This window comes from Acanthopagrus latus, chromosome 19, assembly GCF_904848185.1.
Source record: "Acanthopagrus latus isolate v.2019 chromosome 19, fAcaLat1.1, whole genome shotgun sequence".
NCBI lineage: Eukaryota > Metazoa > Chordata > Actinopteri > Spariformes > Sparidae > Acanthopagrus > Acanthopagrus latus.
In genome coordinates, this window is record NC_051057.1 from 20,347,578 (window position 1) to 20,362,053 (window position 14,476).

The 14,476-nt window shown below is 41.3% G+C and overlaps 1 protein-coding gene across 2 annotated transcripts in view; it reads left to right on the plus strand.

The window, feature by feature from the left end:
- cnksr2a (connector enhancer of kinase suppressor of Ras 2a) overlaps positions 1-14,476 on the plus strand; it is a 54,307-nt gene that overhangs the window by 14,329 nt on the left and 25,502 nt on the right. For both annotated transcript variants that reach the window (XM_037079635.1, XM_037079637.1), the window contains exons 2-8: positions 159-322; positions 1,599-1,801; positions 8,028-8,115; positions 8,521-8,562; positions 10,798-10,917; positions 12,367-12,426; positions 12,685-12,753. In XM_037079635.1, the coding sequence (XP_036935530.1) occupies positions 159-322; positions 1,599-1,801; positions 8,028-8,115; positions 8,521-8,562; positions 10,798-10,917; positions 12,367-12,426; positions 12,685-12,753 (746 nt within the window). The remainder of the gene's footprint in view (positions 1-158; positions 323-1,598; positions 1,802-8,027; positions 8,116-8,520; positions 8,563-10,797; positions 10,918-12,366; positions 12,427-12,684; positions 12,754-14,476) is intronic.

Below are 14,476 nucleotides of genomic sequence, written 5' to 3' on the forward strand. Positions count from 1 at the left end.
TTGTTAAATGTTTGCTGTGAGGATAAATGTTGATGATGAAGCATCTACCCAGTGCACTGTACACACAGCCCCCGAAGAAGAAAGAAAAAAAAAACGATTCTTCACTCTGAGATTATTTACTGTGAGTAACCCTCATAATATGTGTGTGTTTGCTGCAGGTCTGGACGACTGCTTGCAGCAATACGTGTGTGTGTTTGAGCGCGGAGGTGTGTGCGGCGAGAGGCTGCTGAGGATTAGCCACGCCGAGCTGGAGGAGCTGGGAGTTTCTCGCATCGGGCACCAGGAGCTCATTCTGGAGGCTGTGGACTTGCTCTGTGCTCTGGTGAGTCTGTGTGTGTGTGTGTGTGTGTGTGTGTGTGTGTTTGTGTGTGGTGCTAGACTCTCATCAGCCGTCGTTACGACTGCAGCTGTTAATGTATTCATGTTCCGCTCCGGTGCACAATATAATAGATATGCAGTAAATTGTCACTTCGCTGCATCTCATCTCATCTCATCTTCGTGGCCTTGTCACAGTCACAAAGTAAGAAAGTAGTTTCAAAATGGCACTTTAAATCTCTCTCCAGTTGTAATAACAGAAGTATTATGAAAGACACTTCTTAAATTCCTTAAGTGGCTGGCACCGTGAAGTTGAAATGACTAAATGGTCTGCAGGGAGACAGAAGAAGAGTTATTGGCGACTGTCGGAGCGTAAACAAACTACACCCCGTCGCATAAAGTTGAATATTTGCTGAATGTGATTTATTGTTTTCCCTCGCTCATAAAACAAAAGCACTTGGTTTGGGATTAAAGATAATTGAATCAAGTCTTAATTGCGTGTAACTCTGGGGAATATAAGAAATGTAAACGAAAGGAAATTAAAGGTCTCGGTTGAAATGTAAGAATGCAACTTCTCAAATAGGGAAACACTTTAGAGGTAGAGTGTAGAAATTTACAGGCAGAAATGTAATATGATATTCATAGTTATGGTTTATTTAGAGTATAATCACCTGGACCTAAAATAGTTGTGTTTTCGTTATAGAGCCGCAGTAAACAATAATGTTTTAAACCCTAATTTTGCGTTGAAATAACTACATTTCCTACATAACCTCAGCAACAAACAATGGATGGATTAAAGTCGTGTGCTGTTCTCACCAAAACATTCACCAAATGTGGACTCTTTATGCTACTTTACCTGACTTCCTCCTTTGCTACGGTAATTATACTATGGCCACTAGAGGTCGCTGCCTAACAAAAAACACAAGTATTGCTCATAATAATAATGCTTGCACAGTCGGACCTTTATTTGTTTTTTTCCTGATGAGGACGAGCTGTAAAAGTCCTTTAATTTAACTTCAAACTCTTAAAAAGGGATTTAATGAATAAACCTTAACCCTATGAATAAATAATGAACAGTCAAGGCGTTCAAACAGCTTGATGATCTTCTCTCAACCAACCCTGTGACATGATTAATTAACATACACCAGAGTCCTTCACGAAAATCTGATAAACACGTTGACAATTAAGATGCTGTTTAGTATTCATGGTGTTTCACCGTCTGTGGGCTAATCTTTGTTTACCTCTGTGTGTGTGTGTGTGTGTGTGTGTGTGTGTGTGTGCAGAACTCAGGTCTGGAGACGGAGAGCGTCCGGACTCTGGCGCACAAACTCGGCGCCTCGGCCAAGAACCTGCAGAACTTCATTTCCGGCCGGCGCCGCAGCAGCCAGTCAGAGAGCAGGTCCTCGCGGCGGCTCCCCAATGACCTGCTGACCTCCGTGGTCGACCTCATCACAGCCGCCAAGAGCCTGCTCGCCTGGCTGGACAGGTAATGTGTTCAGCCCTCCGACTCTCTTCCTCTGAGATGCTCTCTGTTTCTCTGTGTGACTGTCTCGACTGTGACATGACAAAATGTCTTCCGTGAGAAAAGACCGATTACAGGAACAAATAATTACAGGAAGAAATCATCGGCTGCGTTCAGAAACGAGGGACACGAAGACCTCCCGCTGGTCTGACACAGAGTTATTTCAGTCGTATCAGAACAGACTGACCGAGCTCCTTCTTGTTTTTTTATATTCTGAGATGGGTCATTAACAAGTGAAACCAGATATAAACAGTTGTCATCTTCTGTTAAATGAGCTAAATTAGATGTATTAGTCTTAATATGTGTATTTGATTACATATAAATATAACAGTCAATTAACAAAAGTGAATATGAATGGTGAAATGTTTTGGCAACAATTTTGCAATCATTAATTAATCACTGAAGATACAATAAGGCTTCATTTACAAAAACAGACATCTATACAGATGAATAAAGAAAAGTTATAACTAGTCAGAAGTACATAAAAAACAAAAGATATAAAGAGAAATAGAAAAAAGAAACTGCACAAAAGCAAATTAAACTCAAAACTCAACTCAACTGTCGGAAGTAAACTGTAAGAATGACATCGTTCAAGTCTATTTTTTTTTCAGGAAAAACACCTAAAATTATAGACACAAGTAGGCCTCCATTAAATAAGAGCGGTTGCATCAGAATCACTGTGTTAACAGGAGGGATGTCACACCTGAGAGCGAGTCTATCGCTGCAGAACGCGTGATTGACAGGTGACGGGAGGGGAAGAGCGAGGACAGACTGTCACTTAGTCAGTCGACTGTCGATGGCATCTTTCTCTTGGTATAAGTATAAAGTGCTAAAATGGGCTTGCCAAATGTGCTTGGCTGTGAATATACCTAAGTGTAAGTATATGTGTGGGAAACAGTGTCGCCTACAGTAACTTCTGTGGAGAAAACTCCGCCATTAGGCTTTAATTGTTGTTTTTTAATGATGTTTCTTTTTTGTGTACATCTGATTCATCTCACACATGTCTGATGCTTTTATATCTGATTCAACAACTTCACTAACATTAGTTCAGAGGCCGAATGTACCTGTTGGTGCACGGAGTGAAGAAAATGACGGCAATTAATTTTTGGTTTCTTTTATTTATTGAACATAAGGGTAAAAAAAATACACAGTAGATCAAAAGAAAGAAAGAGAATACATTCAGTACATATTAATTGGGAAGTTAAAAAGCAACAACTTCAGATGGAAAGTTTTATAAACCTGAAATAAAGCCACAAAACATGAAACAACAGACGCTTTAAAATGTTTAAGAGGTTAAGTCTGAGTGAAGGTCGCCTCGGCCCCTTCTGGCTCTTTTCTTAATGTTTTAGAACATTTAACACTTGAGGAGAAGAGAGAGATCAACGTTAGTGCACCTCAGATAAAATGTGCAGTGAAATTGTGCAGGAGGGCAAGAAACATAAAACATGAAGACAAACAAGAGTTTAATCCAAACTAGCAGTCAGACCGAGATGTCGCCGTAGCTTAGATAACAAAGATGGCAGGATAGCAACAAAAGTAGAGAAGATGAGCACCTCAGACACATCAGACAGGTGAGACTGATAAAATAGTCGCCTGTAAATGTTTTCTTTTCTATTTTTCTCCATTTTGCAGAACAGAAGCTCCAATCTGCAAACCGTTCTCTTTGCCGCAGCCGTCGGTCGTCGCCATCTTTTCAGAAATCTGTGTTTTGTTTTTTTTTTCCAGCGGGATAATGTCAATGTTTCGCCGCCTCTCGCTCTCTTGTCCTCCCTGTCACTTCACTTATTCATGACTCGACTCGATCTCCCGCACACGACACAAACACACATCACAAGACGCAACCGAAGGTCTCTGACATGCGCGTCTTTGAAAATGCCGGCCACCCACATCTGTCCCGAGGCCATCCAGACACGCCGAAGCATATAGAGCTCAGACCCGTAGAGAACGCCCACGCGCTCGCACAAACACACACTGGCAGACACACGCCCACGTCCGCACGCACTGACACACACACACTTATGCAAAGCACGTTCGCCCACGCGCGATGATGCAACTGTAAATGGCAAAGCGACATTGAGGAAGGGATAGACTCAGCAGAGCCGGGCGCTTCACGCTCTCTATATTCTCCGTCTTCGAGACATAACTCGGCGTTGAGGCATTGTCAAACACTCCCTTTCATGCCTTTATCCTGCACAGCCGACATGAAAGAAAGAGCCATTTTCCAGTTGTGTGAGGCCACGCTGATAAATTTGACATGCATATGATCCCAGTAGAGCTTTTATTTCAGGGAAATATCGTCGTCTGAATAACAAATGAGCGTGTAAAAACAGGCTGCGTGGTGGATGATGTGTTGAATTCATTAGTAGACCCTAACGATGTGGAAAAGGTTACGTTTCCCGAGCGGTGTTTGGCTTCGCTCTGTCTTGTACTCGTACCCGCCAGATGACTCCTTACCTAAAAGGTTTCCAAATTAGCATGAATCATGTTAAGAACTGAACTTGGGTTGTGAGTTATTAGACCTCTTGGCGACGGAGGAGTAGCGCAACATCGGTTCAGCGCTCAGGCAGCAAATGTAAAGCACTTTGTAGTTTTCCTCTGTAAACGACTTGTGAAGACAAATCTGCAACCTTTTCAGCGTGGGTTCGGCATGGATCATCTTTTTTTTCCTGCCTCCGACAACACTTTTCTCTTTGTCTGAGGCGACAAACACCATTTTCATCACACTGACACATGGCACAGGAGCTGAGCTATTCCCCTTTGAATCTGTCAGTGGGGAAAAAAAAAAAGGGAAATTATTATCCAACGGTCACTGAAATTTGCAGTATTTCTCCCTCTTTGAACTCCTCATTTCCTCTTTATATGCACATTTGGAAGTACCTTACCCATGAATTAATAAAACGGCCTCAGAGACCACAGTTTATGTGATGTATTTTGCTGATAGCCTAAAAACGCAGTGGTGAGTCTTTCCTTCTGTTGCATTTCTATTTTTAACCAAAGGAGTGAATGAGTAGACGTTTACCTCCAAGACCACTTGTTGCTGGTCTACAGCTGCCTCAGGCACTTAGTTTTTGTGTAGCCATGCCCTTAAGCATACCCCTCCTTCTCTGCGATTTTACTCTAAATGGAAACATCATTTACAAAATGAGCATCATGCTGAGTTGAGGAAGAATTTAATTTACATATTGAGACCGTAAAATCTTCTTTACCAACTTAGCTGTGGCGATAAAGCGAGTAAGACGTAGGGTCATTTTCTCATAAGCTTACATACATTGAAATCACTTTGCACCAGGCATCCACCAGACTCCATTGACAAAAACATTAATTTAACGTTGCAGAGCATTTGGCTGTTTACCATTGCCTCGATCTGTTTGTCCGTTTGAGTTATCTTGTAATGTTGTTGTTTCTCAAGAAATTCTAAGTCAGACTGAATCTAAAAATATCTGTCTCACGTCTGTGTCGTCACGTTTGACTGAATTATAACTCTGAGAAGTTGTTAGCGCCTTAAACTTTCTTAATTGCCACAATTTGAGTCTGAGCTTGAAAAAAAAAATGTTTCGTGAGCGTCGTTTGAGTGTTGGAGCCTGACGGTTAGCAAACAGTCTGTGTAGCCTTAGGTGCTGCGTATATATAGCACACAGCCTCAATACTGATGACCCAAATCACACACACACCACAGATACATCATCCACTAGAGGCTGTGGCCGGATTTTAATCTGGGTCTTTAGAACAATGAAGCGAAGTAATGGCGTGTGTGTGCACGTTATTATAATGACTTTGCTGTATGTGAGCGGTGGTTCGGGTCTCTCTTTGTGTCTGTCTGCAGTCATTAGCACCCCATTAGCTGCAGCATGTTCCTCATCATCATCAACACCTCGTTCACACCTGAGCAGTCCGTTATGTTACAGTACACCGCGGGCCTCATTTATAAACATTGTGTTTGCACAAAAGGGGCTTTAAAGACCCTCTCCTCACTGAAAATAAAGGCTTTCATAAAACAAACTTGACAGCAGAATGAGCTCATTTCTGTGGAAACTCTGATTATGCACAAAAACATGTGGGAGACTTGATTGCGGTGGCATAATAAACCCACAGTGGTCTAATAACCCTCCTCACACAGTTGTTTTAAGAGAACAACAAGCTTTAAACTGCCTTTTCTCTCCGTTTGTTTGTTGAGCCTGGACTGAAATGACAAGTAGTCGGTGTGCGGTGTGTAAACTGGTGCACTCGGAGCACAATGGCCTATTTACCTTGTTCTCTAACGCAGCTTCATTCATCCGTCCACTGGAGCTGTGAGCTCTTTCCTCTGTGGAGATGTATATTAAGGAAGCCTGACGTCATGGGCAAGTTTTCTCCAGCGTCCCCTGAACGCACCTGTACTGGTTTGGATTTCTGAGCTAGTTTGTGTCCGTACACAGTGTTTTCTTCTTTCTGAGCCAGTTCTCAACCTTGCAGAACAACAAACCGTTCTCTTTCTCCCTCTCTCTGCAAAATTAACTACAGGATGCTTTAATGCCTGGATTTGAGAGGTGTTTGGACTTTCACAGTTGATCAGTCAGTAACAACTTTTCAGAAAGTCTGCACACTTACAGCGGAATGCCACTGGTTTTGCATGTGCGTTGCGGAACGGCTCTGCTGTGGTTTTGCTTTGTGCTTCCTCGAAACACCGACTGTGTTTTGAGTGCAGTACGGCGTAGTGCTACCGGACGGCTAGAGTTGCAAGACAGAGGAGTTCCTACGATGATAACAGAATCCGGGTCCGGACTGCCGTGGTGGATCAGACACGGTCCAAACACGGACCCGTTCAACATGAGCTCTGGACAATATATAAAGAAACAGATCAGGAGATTGTCCATGTTCACACATGATGGTAATGATCTGTATGGTTAGGGCGAGGCAGGGTAGGAGGCTACAGACTGTTTTTGCGCTGATATCAGTTGTATCATATTAAACGGTGAAGAGAACGATACAGGCACGTAGAGAAGCAGCTCCAGTCCTAGAACCGAGATACCAGCGGGGAAATCTTCTGGGCTGATGTTTCTCAAAACTTTGATGATGAGCACTTTAAATGCCATTTTTGTTTGTGTAACAGCTTATTAAACCTGCACCAGCACAGTTGTCGGCTCTATTCACACACATGTGGCTCACCTGGATTTAGGACTGGGGAGCTGGCAGGGTAGAATCTGAGGCCAATAATGCAGATGTTTGTTTTCACGCTCACGGCTCCTCTGGGTAAACTCTGGATGAACCCAGAGCTGCAGTGCATGTCTGGAAATTGAATACCCTCAATGTCACAGCACAGACGGCGACATCTAAATGCCTCGGGGTGGCAACAAGAAAAGATCGGCATTGATTTCAATTGATTTGTGTTTACAAACAGATTTTAACAGATAGATAATCATTGATTGGTTGAGTAGATGCTTTATTCTTTTTAATTTCAGTAAGAATCAATATTGTAGATAAGGGACGGTACACGCTGTGATTTACATGGATTTACCTGAGACACTAAATCAAACATACTTCAGGGAACAGGGTTATGATCTGTAAGATGAGACCCGCCTTCTTGGCATTTAGCAACCAATCAGTGACAGATTACAACCTGTTGCTGTGACAACCGATGGATGGAAAAAACAAAGACCCTACTGGGAATGTCTGACAAGGATTTTCACCTTTACTGACATATTGACAGAGTAAACAATCAATCAGAGCAATATTAATTGATAGATAATGTAAAACAATCAGCTCTATATGGATCGCCTGCTTCATTAACCATAAAAATAGAGTTTTTTTAATCATATTTCTCAGCTTCATAGCATTTTTTTATTCTGCTCTTTAAGATTGTTGTGTTGTTGGCTGGAAATAGATATTAAGATGATGTAAATTGTTTTATGTGGTCACCTGTTTTATGAGCAAAAAACAATACAAAAACAATACAAATCTAAACGGAAATTACATTACCATCATTTTTGTGTCACTCCACACAAATTATATACGTTATACTGCAGATTGAGCCTCGAACGTGCTTCCTGAAAATGTTTTTACCTGTGTACACACACACACACACACACACACACACACACACACACACAGTGTCTGTGTCTGTAACAATGCTGCTGTCCATCTCCTCTGTACATTATCTAATGCAGCAGGAACATTTTAAGACGTGCCGCTGTGTGTTATCTGTTCCTCCCAGGTCTCCCTTTGCTGCAGTGGCAGACTACTCAGTAACCCGAAATAATGTCATTCAGCTCTGCCTGGAGCTCACCACCATTGTACAGCAGGTGTGTTGAATTGTTTGCGTGTGTGTGTGTTTATGTGAAAGCTTGTTTTCTGCCATGGTTGTCATATCCCCCTAAGAAACTGTGTGTGTGTGTGTGTGTGGGTGGGATGCAGCAACTCTGCTCTCTGCGTCTTTGAGCGAGACTCGATTTCTTTGCTATTTGCGTCCTTACAGTCTGTCTTCTGTATGACTGATGTGTGTGTAAATAAAAGATAAATGTGTCTGCATGCGTTGGCGTGCTTCATATCTGCGAGGGTATATACGCTGTTGCAGGTGCTGGGTTCAGTAATGTGAGGCCCAGACACTGGGAATGCTGTGTGTGTTTTTTTGAGTTTATTTATTTATTTATTTTTTTGCAAGACAGGATGTTCTGCTCGCGCTACATTAAATTCTGCTTCTCCCTCAGGACTGTACGGTGTTTGAGACGGAGAACAAAATCCTTCATGTGGTGAGTCCTGCTTCCCTCGTCCAGCTGTCGCGTATTTGTTCTGTATTGATGGGTAGCATCCTTTTTTTTTGTGTGTGTGTCTTTATCCCTTCATTGAGCTCACACACTGCTCCACAAACACAGAAATTAAAGGATGATAATAATAAATCACCACAGCACATCCTGCAATATGTTTGTAAGTGTGCATGTTGCGTTCTTGCCAAGAGATGAAAAGATATCTGTCTGTTGAATACAAAGCTGCCAGCCAACAAGTGATTAGCATATTTTAGCATAAAGACAGGAGGCAAATGAAACAACTCACCTGGCTCTGTCCAAAGTTCAAAAACACAAATTTCAGCAAAGCACAGTAACATCCCGACACCAAAAATGATGTTTTTCCATTTTTGTTTGTTTTTTGTTTGTGTACTGAGTAATAAAAACAAAATATGTGTCCATTTCAAACCTGTACAGGTGCTGGTAGGCTAGCAGTCTTCCAGTCTTTATGCTAAGCTAGGCTAGTTGCATCCTGCCTCAAGCTCCATACTTACATGCTGCGTTCACACCATGTTCACCCGGGGAGGAAAAGGAAAAACTACCTGTTATTCTGACTTGGGAGTGTCAACGCAATGGAGCTGCAATGATTAGTCGTCAGGCCGAGAATAACTATTTTGATAATCCATTAATCGGCCCTTTTCAAGCAAAGATGTGCAAAATTTCCTGCTTTCAGCTCCTCAAATATCAGAATAGAATTAAGTATCAGAGGTCAAGGTCACTGTGACCTCACAAAACACATTTCAGTCCATTACTCAAGAATTCAAACAATAACTGCCATGATATCCTGCAAAAAATGTTCTGGCCTATTATTCAACACAAGAGCTTGACTTTCTACAAGCTGATAGTGTTTTTTTTTGCATAGTAATGCATGAAATGAACCCCATGTCCTTCTCTTTATTCATCCACGGCAGCGTTATAAAGATTAAAATAACATTTATTGAACAAAAAATTATCATACGCCTCCGAGTACAGGATGAGTCATCAACAATTCATATCGTTCACCAAGAAGTTTCAAAATCTAAAATGCTCCTAATAAAAACAGTTAAACATGAATATAAATGCAGCCACAGCACCAGTGATGTTCTGTCAGAGACTCTCTGACTCCTAATTACAACTTGGAGGTTGATGTTAATGGTTTTTTTTTGCTTGTAATAATGGTTCACTGAGGTCACAGACATGAGAGGAGTTGTAATCTTTTCATCCAACTCTTGGAAAGATCCTTTTAAAAAGGTTGGTCCAATTTACTTCCAATGTGCTCACAGCATCCAAAGAAAATTAATAATTCAGCAGCAACATCTCCTTCCAGAAAAAAAAAGAAAAAAGATCTGGATCAGCTGCTCCCGAACTGAAGGGCTGCTACGGTTTAATTGACCGTTTTCCCAGCAGGCGATTTTGACTTGTCAAACACGAGTGTTGCTAATACATCTGCTAATTGCTGCACGCCATCGCAGTAATTGCTGGAACGCAGCTTTCAGTGACATTAATGTTATTAGTTCCACCTGTGCTTTACCTGCTATGACATGTGGAAATGTCCTCCGTGAAAGAAAAGTGCTCTCCAGGTCTGACAAAATACGTTGACGCTTCTCATGCTGTCAGAATGTGAAGCAGGAATCTTTACGTCTTCTGTAAATGTTCAGTAGACGTCCAGAAAACATGCTTTTAGTATTATTTTCTCCCCGCTAAAACTGTTGATGGCGTGTTGCCTGGAGTCTTCTGTTCTTGCTGCCCTCCATTCACTTTTTAATTGAATTTGTGAAAGCTGTGGACCCACAAATTAAATTCACCACCTCCATTATATCGGTGTGGAGGCAGATCGTTTAGAGACCCTCGACAAATAAACCAAAAAATGATCTGCATGGACGCTCCCTGAGGTGAGTGAGCTAATATGTTCTCTAGTAGTCATTTATGTGAACTGACCCTTTAAAGTGAGTCAGGAAGCCACAGAGGTGTGTTAACGTTTGCAGCTTCTAACGACGTCCGTTCTGAACCGTACTATTAAACATCTGGAGGGGAAATCTGTTGGTTTTCTTACTGAAAAAGCTCTAATAAAAGACAAAAGCAGCAGCACAAAGCTGACACACACGGAGCGCGGGTTGTTTTCTCTTTTGGTTTCATCTGTTTTCTGTGCTTCCACAGGTGAACCTGCTCTATAAAAGCTGTGTGTGTGTTATTATTCGTCCTCTCCCGTTTTTCTCTCTGTAGTGCAAAACTCTGTCGGAGGTGTGTGAGCACATTGTTTGTGTGTCATCGGACCCGCTGGTATCTCAGTCGGCCCACCTCGAGCTGGTTCACCTCACCAACATCAAACCCTCTGAAGGCCTGGTAATGACTCTGTGTGTGTGTGTTGGTACCTGTTCTTTTGTTTGTGTGCATGGGTGTATGTGAGGTTGAAGTGTCAGTCGTTCTGGAAATCTTTCAACTTGTACAGCGGTATGATTTCTAGCTCAGTACATCTACTCAGGTACAGTGCAGTTTTGAGGTACTAGCTCATTTTATGCTGCTATAAACAGTGAAATACGGAAGCCCAGAGGGACAAATGACAAATGAGATCTAATCTAAGTTGTTTTCGCTTCAGTGTTGGAAGAGTAATGATTGAGAACTGGTGAGGAAACAGTTTTGCCAGAATAATCTGTAAAAACATGTTTTTTGCAGGAGAAGGAATGTGTTTTTTCAAGTGTGAGACTGAGAGGAAAACACTTTGTTGGGGGGGCAGAATGTTTTTTTCAATTTGTGATTTTCTTGGGGATTGGTTCCCAAAAACACTTTTCCAGTTTCCAAAGCTGAATCCTTAAGTCTCATTCGGTCACCTGTCGCTACTTGCAGGATAGTGAAGTCAGCGAACGAGCCTAAATTTAACACAAACTAAAAACATTGCTGCTGCAGTCAGGTTGATAAACAGGAGTGAAGATAAATCCACTGTTTTAATCGCTAATGTTTAGAAAAACCTCTGAGCTCTCTCTCTCTCTCTCTGAGTGTGACTCTGGGTGTTAATTCCTCCAGGAGATCCGGCTCTGCACTCGATACTTAAATAAAACCTCTGTGCTCTCCCTCCACTCATAACGATTACATGCATATTACCCGGGTCTGAAGTATCCTTTCAGCCTGATTGTAAAACGAGTCTCTTTTCTTCTACAGCTGTTTTTTTGAAAACGACTCTTTGAAGACATTTCATCAATCATGAGGGGAAAGTTTGGAGACAATTTAAAGATGAGAGAGTCTTCATCCCTGAAGCCTTTTGTGTCGTTAAAGTGAAAGCCATTTAAACAGAATTCAAAAAGCCACATTACTGGAGCTCGTCTATCAGTCACGCTCTCGCTCTCTGCTGTCAGGCTGCTGCGAGAGACCAGAATTATGACATTAACATTTTTAGACCGTCTCAAGCAAAGTTTGGCTTGCTGTCTGGTTATTGTGCTCGGTGCATCTGGTGCCTGTGCTCTGCCAAAAGATTTTTGTGACCTCGAGTCATTTTCGACATTTTCTTAATTTTTGTGAATGAGGGGAGTAAGAAGCTCCTGATATACAGACGGCTACAGCTTTTAGTTTAAAGTGACAGATTTAATTTAATTAACATTTCACATATTCTGCTGCTCATCCCATTTTCAGGTTATCAACATTAATTAGGCTGCCAGTGAAAACTGTAGTGTTTCTGACTTATCAGCCAAAAAAAAGGTGATAAGACTCATGGGAGTTGTAGTTTTTTAGTCACTTGCTGTTGTTGAAAAGCATTACTGGATTTGAAACTGACTTTTTTTCCTTCCCTCTCTCCATCAGGGAATGTACATCAAGTCGACCTACGACGGCCTACATGTGATCACTGGAACAACTGAAGGGGTAAAAATCATTTCCGAGCATTCACACACTAAATTGTAGCCGAGCGGTGTGGGTTAAAGAAAAAGCCCTTACTCAGAACACAACAGATCTATAGCAGAGTATCCGATTCCGTAGGGATGACTCCGCACGACTCTCCCTTTGTATTCGCGTACAGTTTGCTGGACCACTCGCCTGCACCGGTGTACAGGCGGTCGATAAACTCAGATCAATTCATAGTCTTCTGTTTTTCTTTCTGTCTCTTCTTCGCTGTCTCTGTAGTCTCCAGCTGACCGCTGTAAGAAGATCCATGCAGGAGATGAAGTCATTCAAGTCAATCACCAGACTGTGGTGGGTTTCTTACTCTGTCTGCGTGTGTGTGTGTGTGCTTTTCTATATGTGCTAAATATATCGTCTTGTGTGTATTCAGGTGTTTATATATAGATTTTGTGTGTGAGAGCGGGAAAATGTACTTATATCTTCTTGAAATTAGTCTAAATTAAGAGTGATTTCAAATTTCTGAACTGGATTGGTTAGAATGCATGTTAAAGCACCAGTTTGTTTTTTTAAACCCTGTGTAGCAACCTTATATAACTAAAAATTTTATTTTGCACATTTCTAAAATGATTTAATAATATGAAATTGAAATCATAGATGTAAACAAACATTTAAAACAACTAGAATTTTTGAGATAAAGATAGATCAGATGACAATGTTTGATATGGAAGAGGTTACTCATGGCGATGAATCCACAGATCAGCTCTTCTGATTATTTCAGGCTCTTTCAGCTCATTGTTTTGACTGTCAGGCCCAAATCCAGTCATCAGGTTCACATTAAAAGTTATTAGCTGACTTTCATATGTGGAGGGTGGTTATACAGTCCCAGGTGACTCCACCCCCACTCCACCTCCACCCTCCACCCAGGTGTTTCAGTATTTGTAGGTGTGAAACAACTGAATATTTTTAAGGAGGTCTTGGGATATTTTCTAGCTTTGTTTGTAGCAATAACAACAGCCTTTTTTTTTTTTTTTGGGAGAGAAGTTGGAAACAGTTTCCAGATGTGATTTGGCGACCAAAGCAGGTGTTTAAAACAAAAACAACATCTTTTTTTTCGAACCCTAACCAAGTGTGTTTTGGACACAAACAAACTCAAACAAGCTTAAAGTTGCAACACAAAGAAATTTGGTTTGCAGAACTTTAAAACTTTAACTTAAGTGATTGACTTGCAACTTTACAGTTCTGGTCCAGTCTCACCACTCATGTTGCTGCAACATTTTCTGCTGTTTAAAGCAAAGAAAATACAAAAACAGCTTGGAAAACCCAACTGTACTCTACCTGCTCAGCACCAAACATCAGACAGACAGTATCTAGCTGGTGAATATAGTGGAGCATTTAATAGAGAAGACAGATAAACTGCAAATTCCAAAGTTTGTGCATAAGGTGGTAGAGACCAAAAACAGAGCAAAAAGAGATTTTTTACTTGACCTATATTTGTAATGTCAGTAACAAGTTTGCCATGCCAACTTAAAAATGGAAATATGAGGATACAAGTCACCAAAAAAACAGTATGAACAGTAACTTTTCAGTATGATTTTGTGTTTATCTTAAGCTTAATTTGTGTTGTTTTTCCTCACTTTAATCGAGGGTCTGAGGACAGAAGGTGTTATACTCTGTACAGATTATAAATCCCACTGAAGCAATGTGATTTGTGATTTAGGGCTTTATAATTAAAACTGCATTAATTTGACTTGACATCAGGAGAAGCCCAGTGGGATTCACCATCATGTTTACACTGGGTGTGGCTAATATTATAAGACCTCTCAATTGAATTAGGAGTTCAAGCCAGTTGTAATTATGTGTCTTGAATCTTAGTAGCAGGACGACCCGTCTGTTTACAACCTTACTGCAGACTGTGCAACACTTTTACAAGGTGCAAAATGAACGCAGCTTGCATCGCAATTAGTGTAATCAGATCCTGCACCTCCTCTTGCATTACGATCAGATCTCAGGTCAATCCACTAAATGCAATTAAGATAGTGTGTTTGCCTTAATTAGAAAATGAGCACAGAGGAAA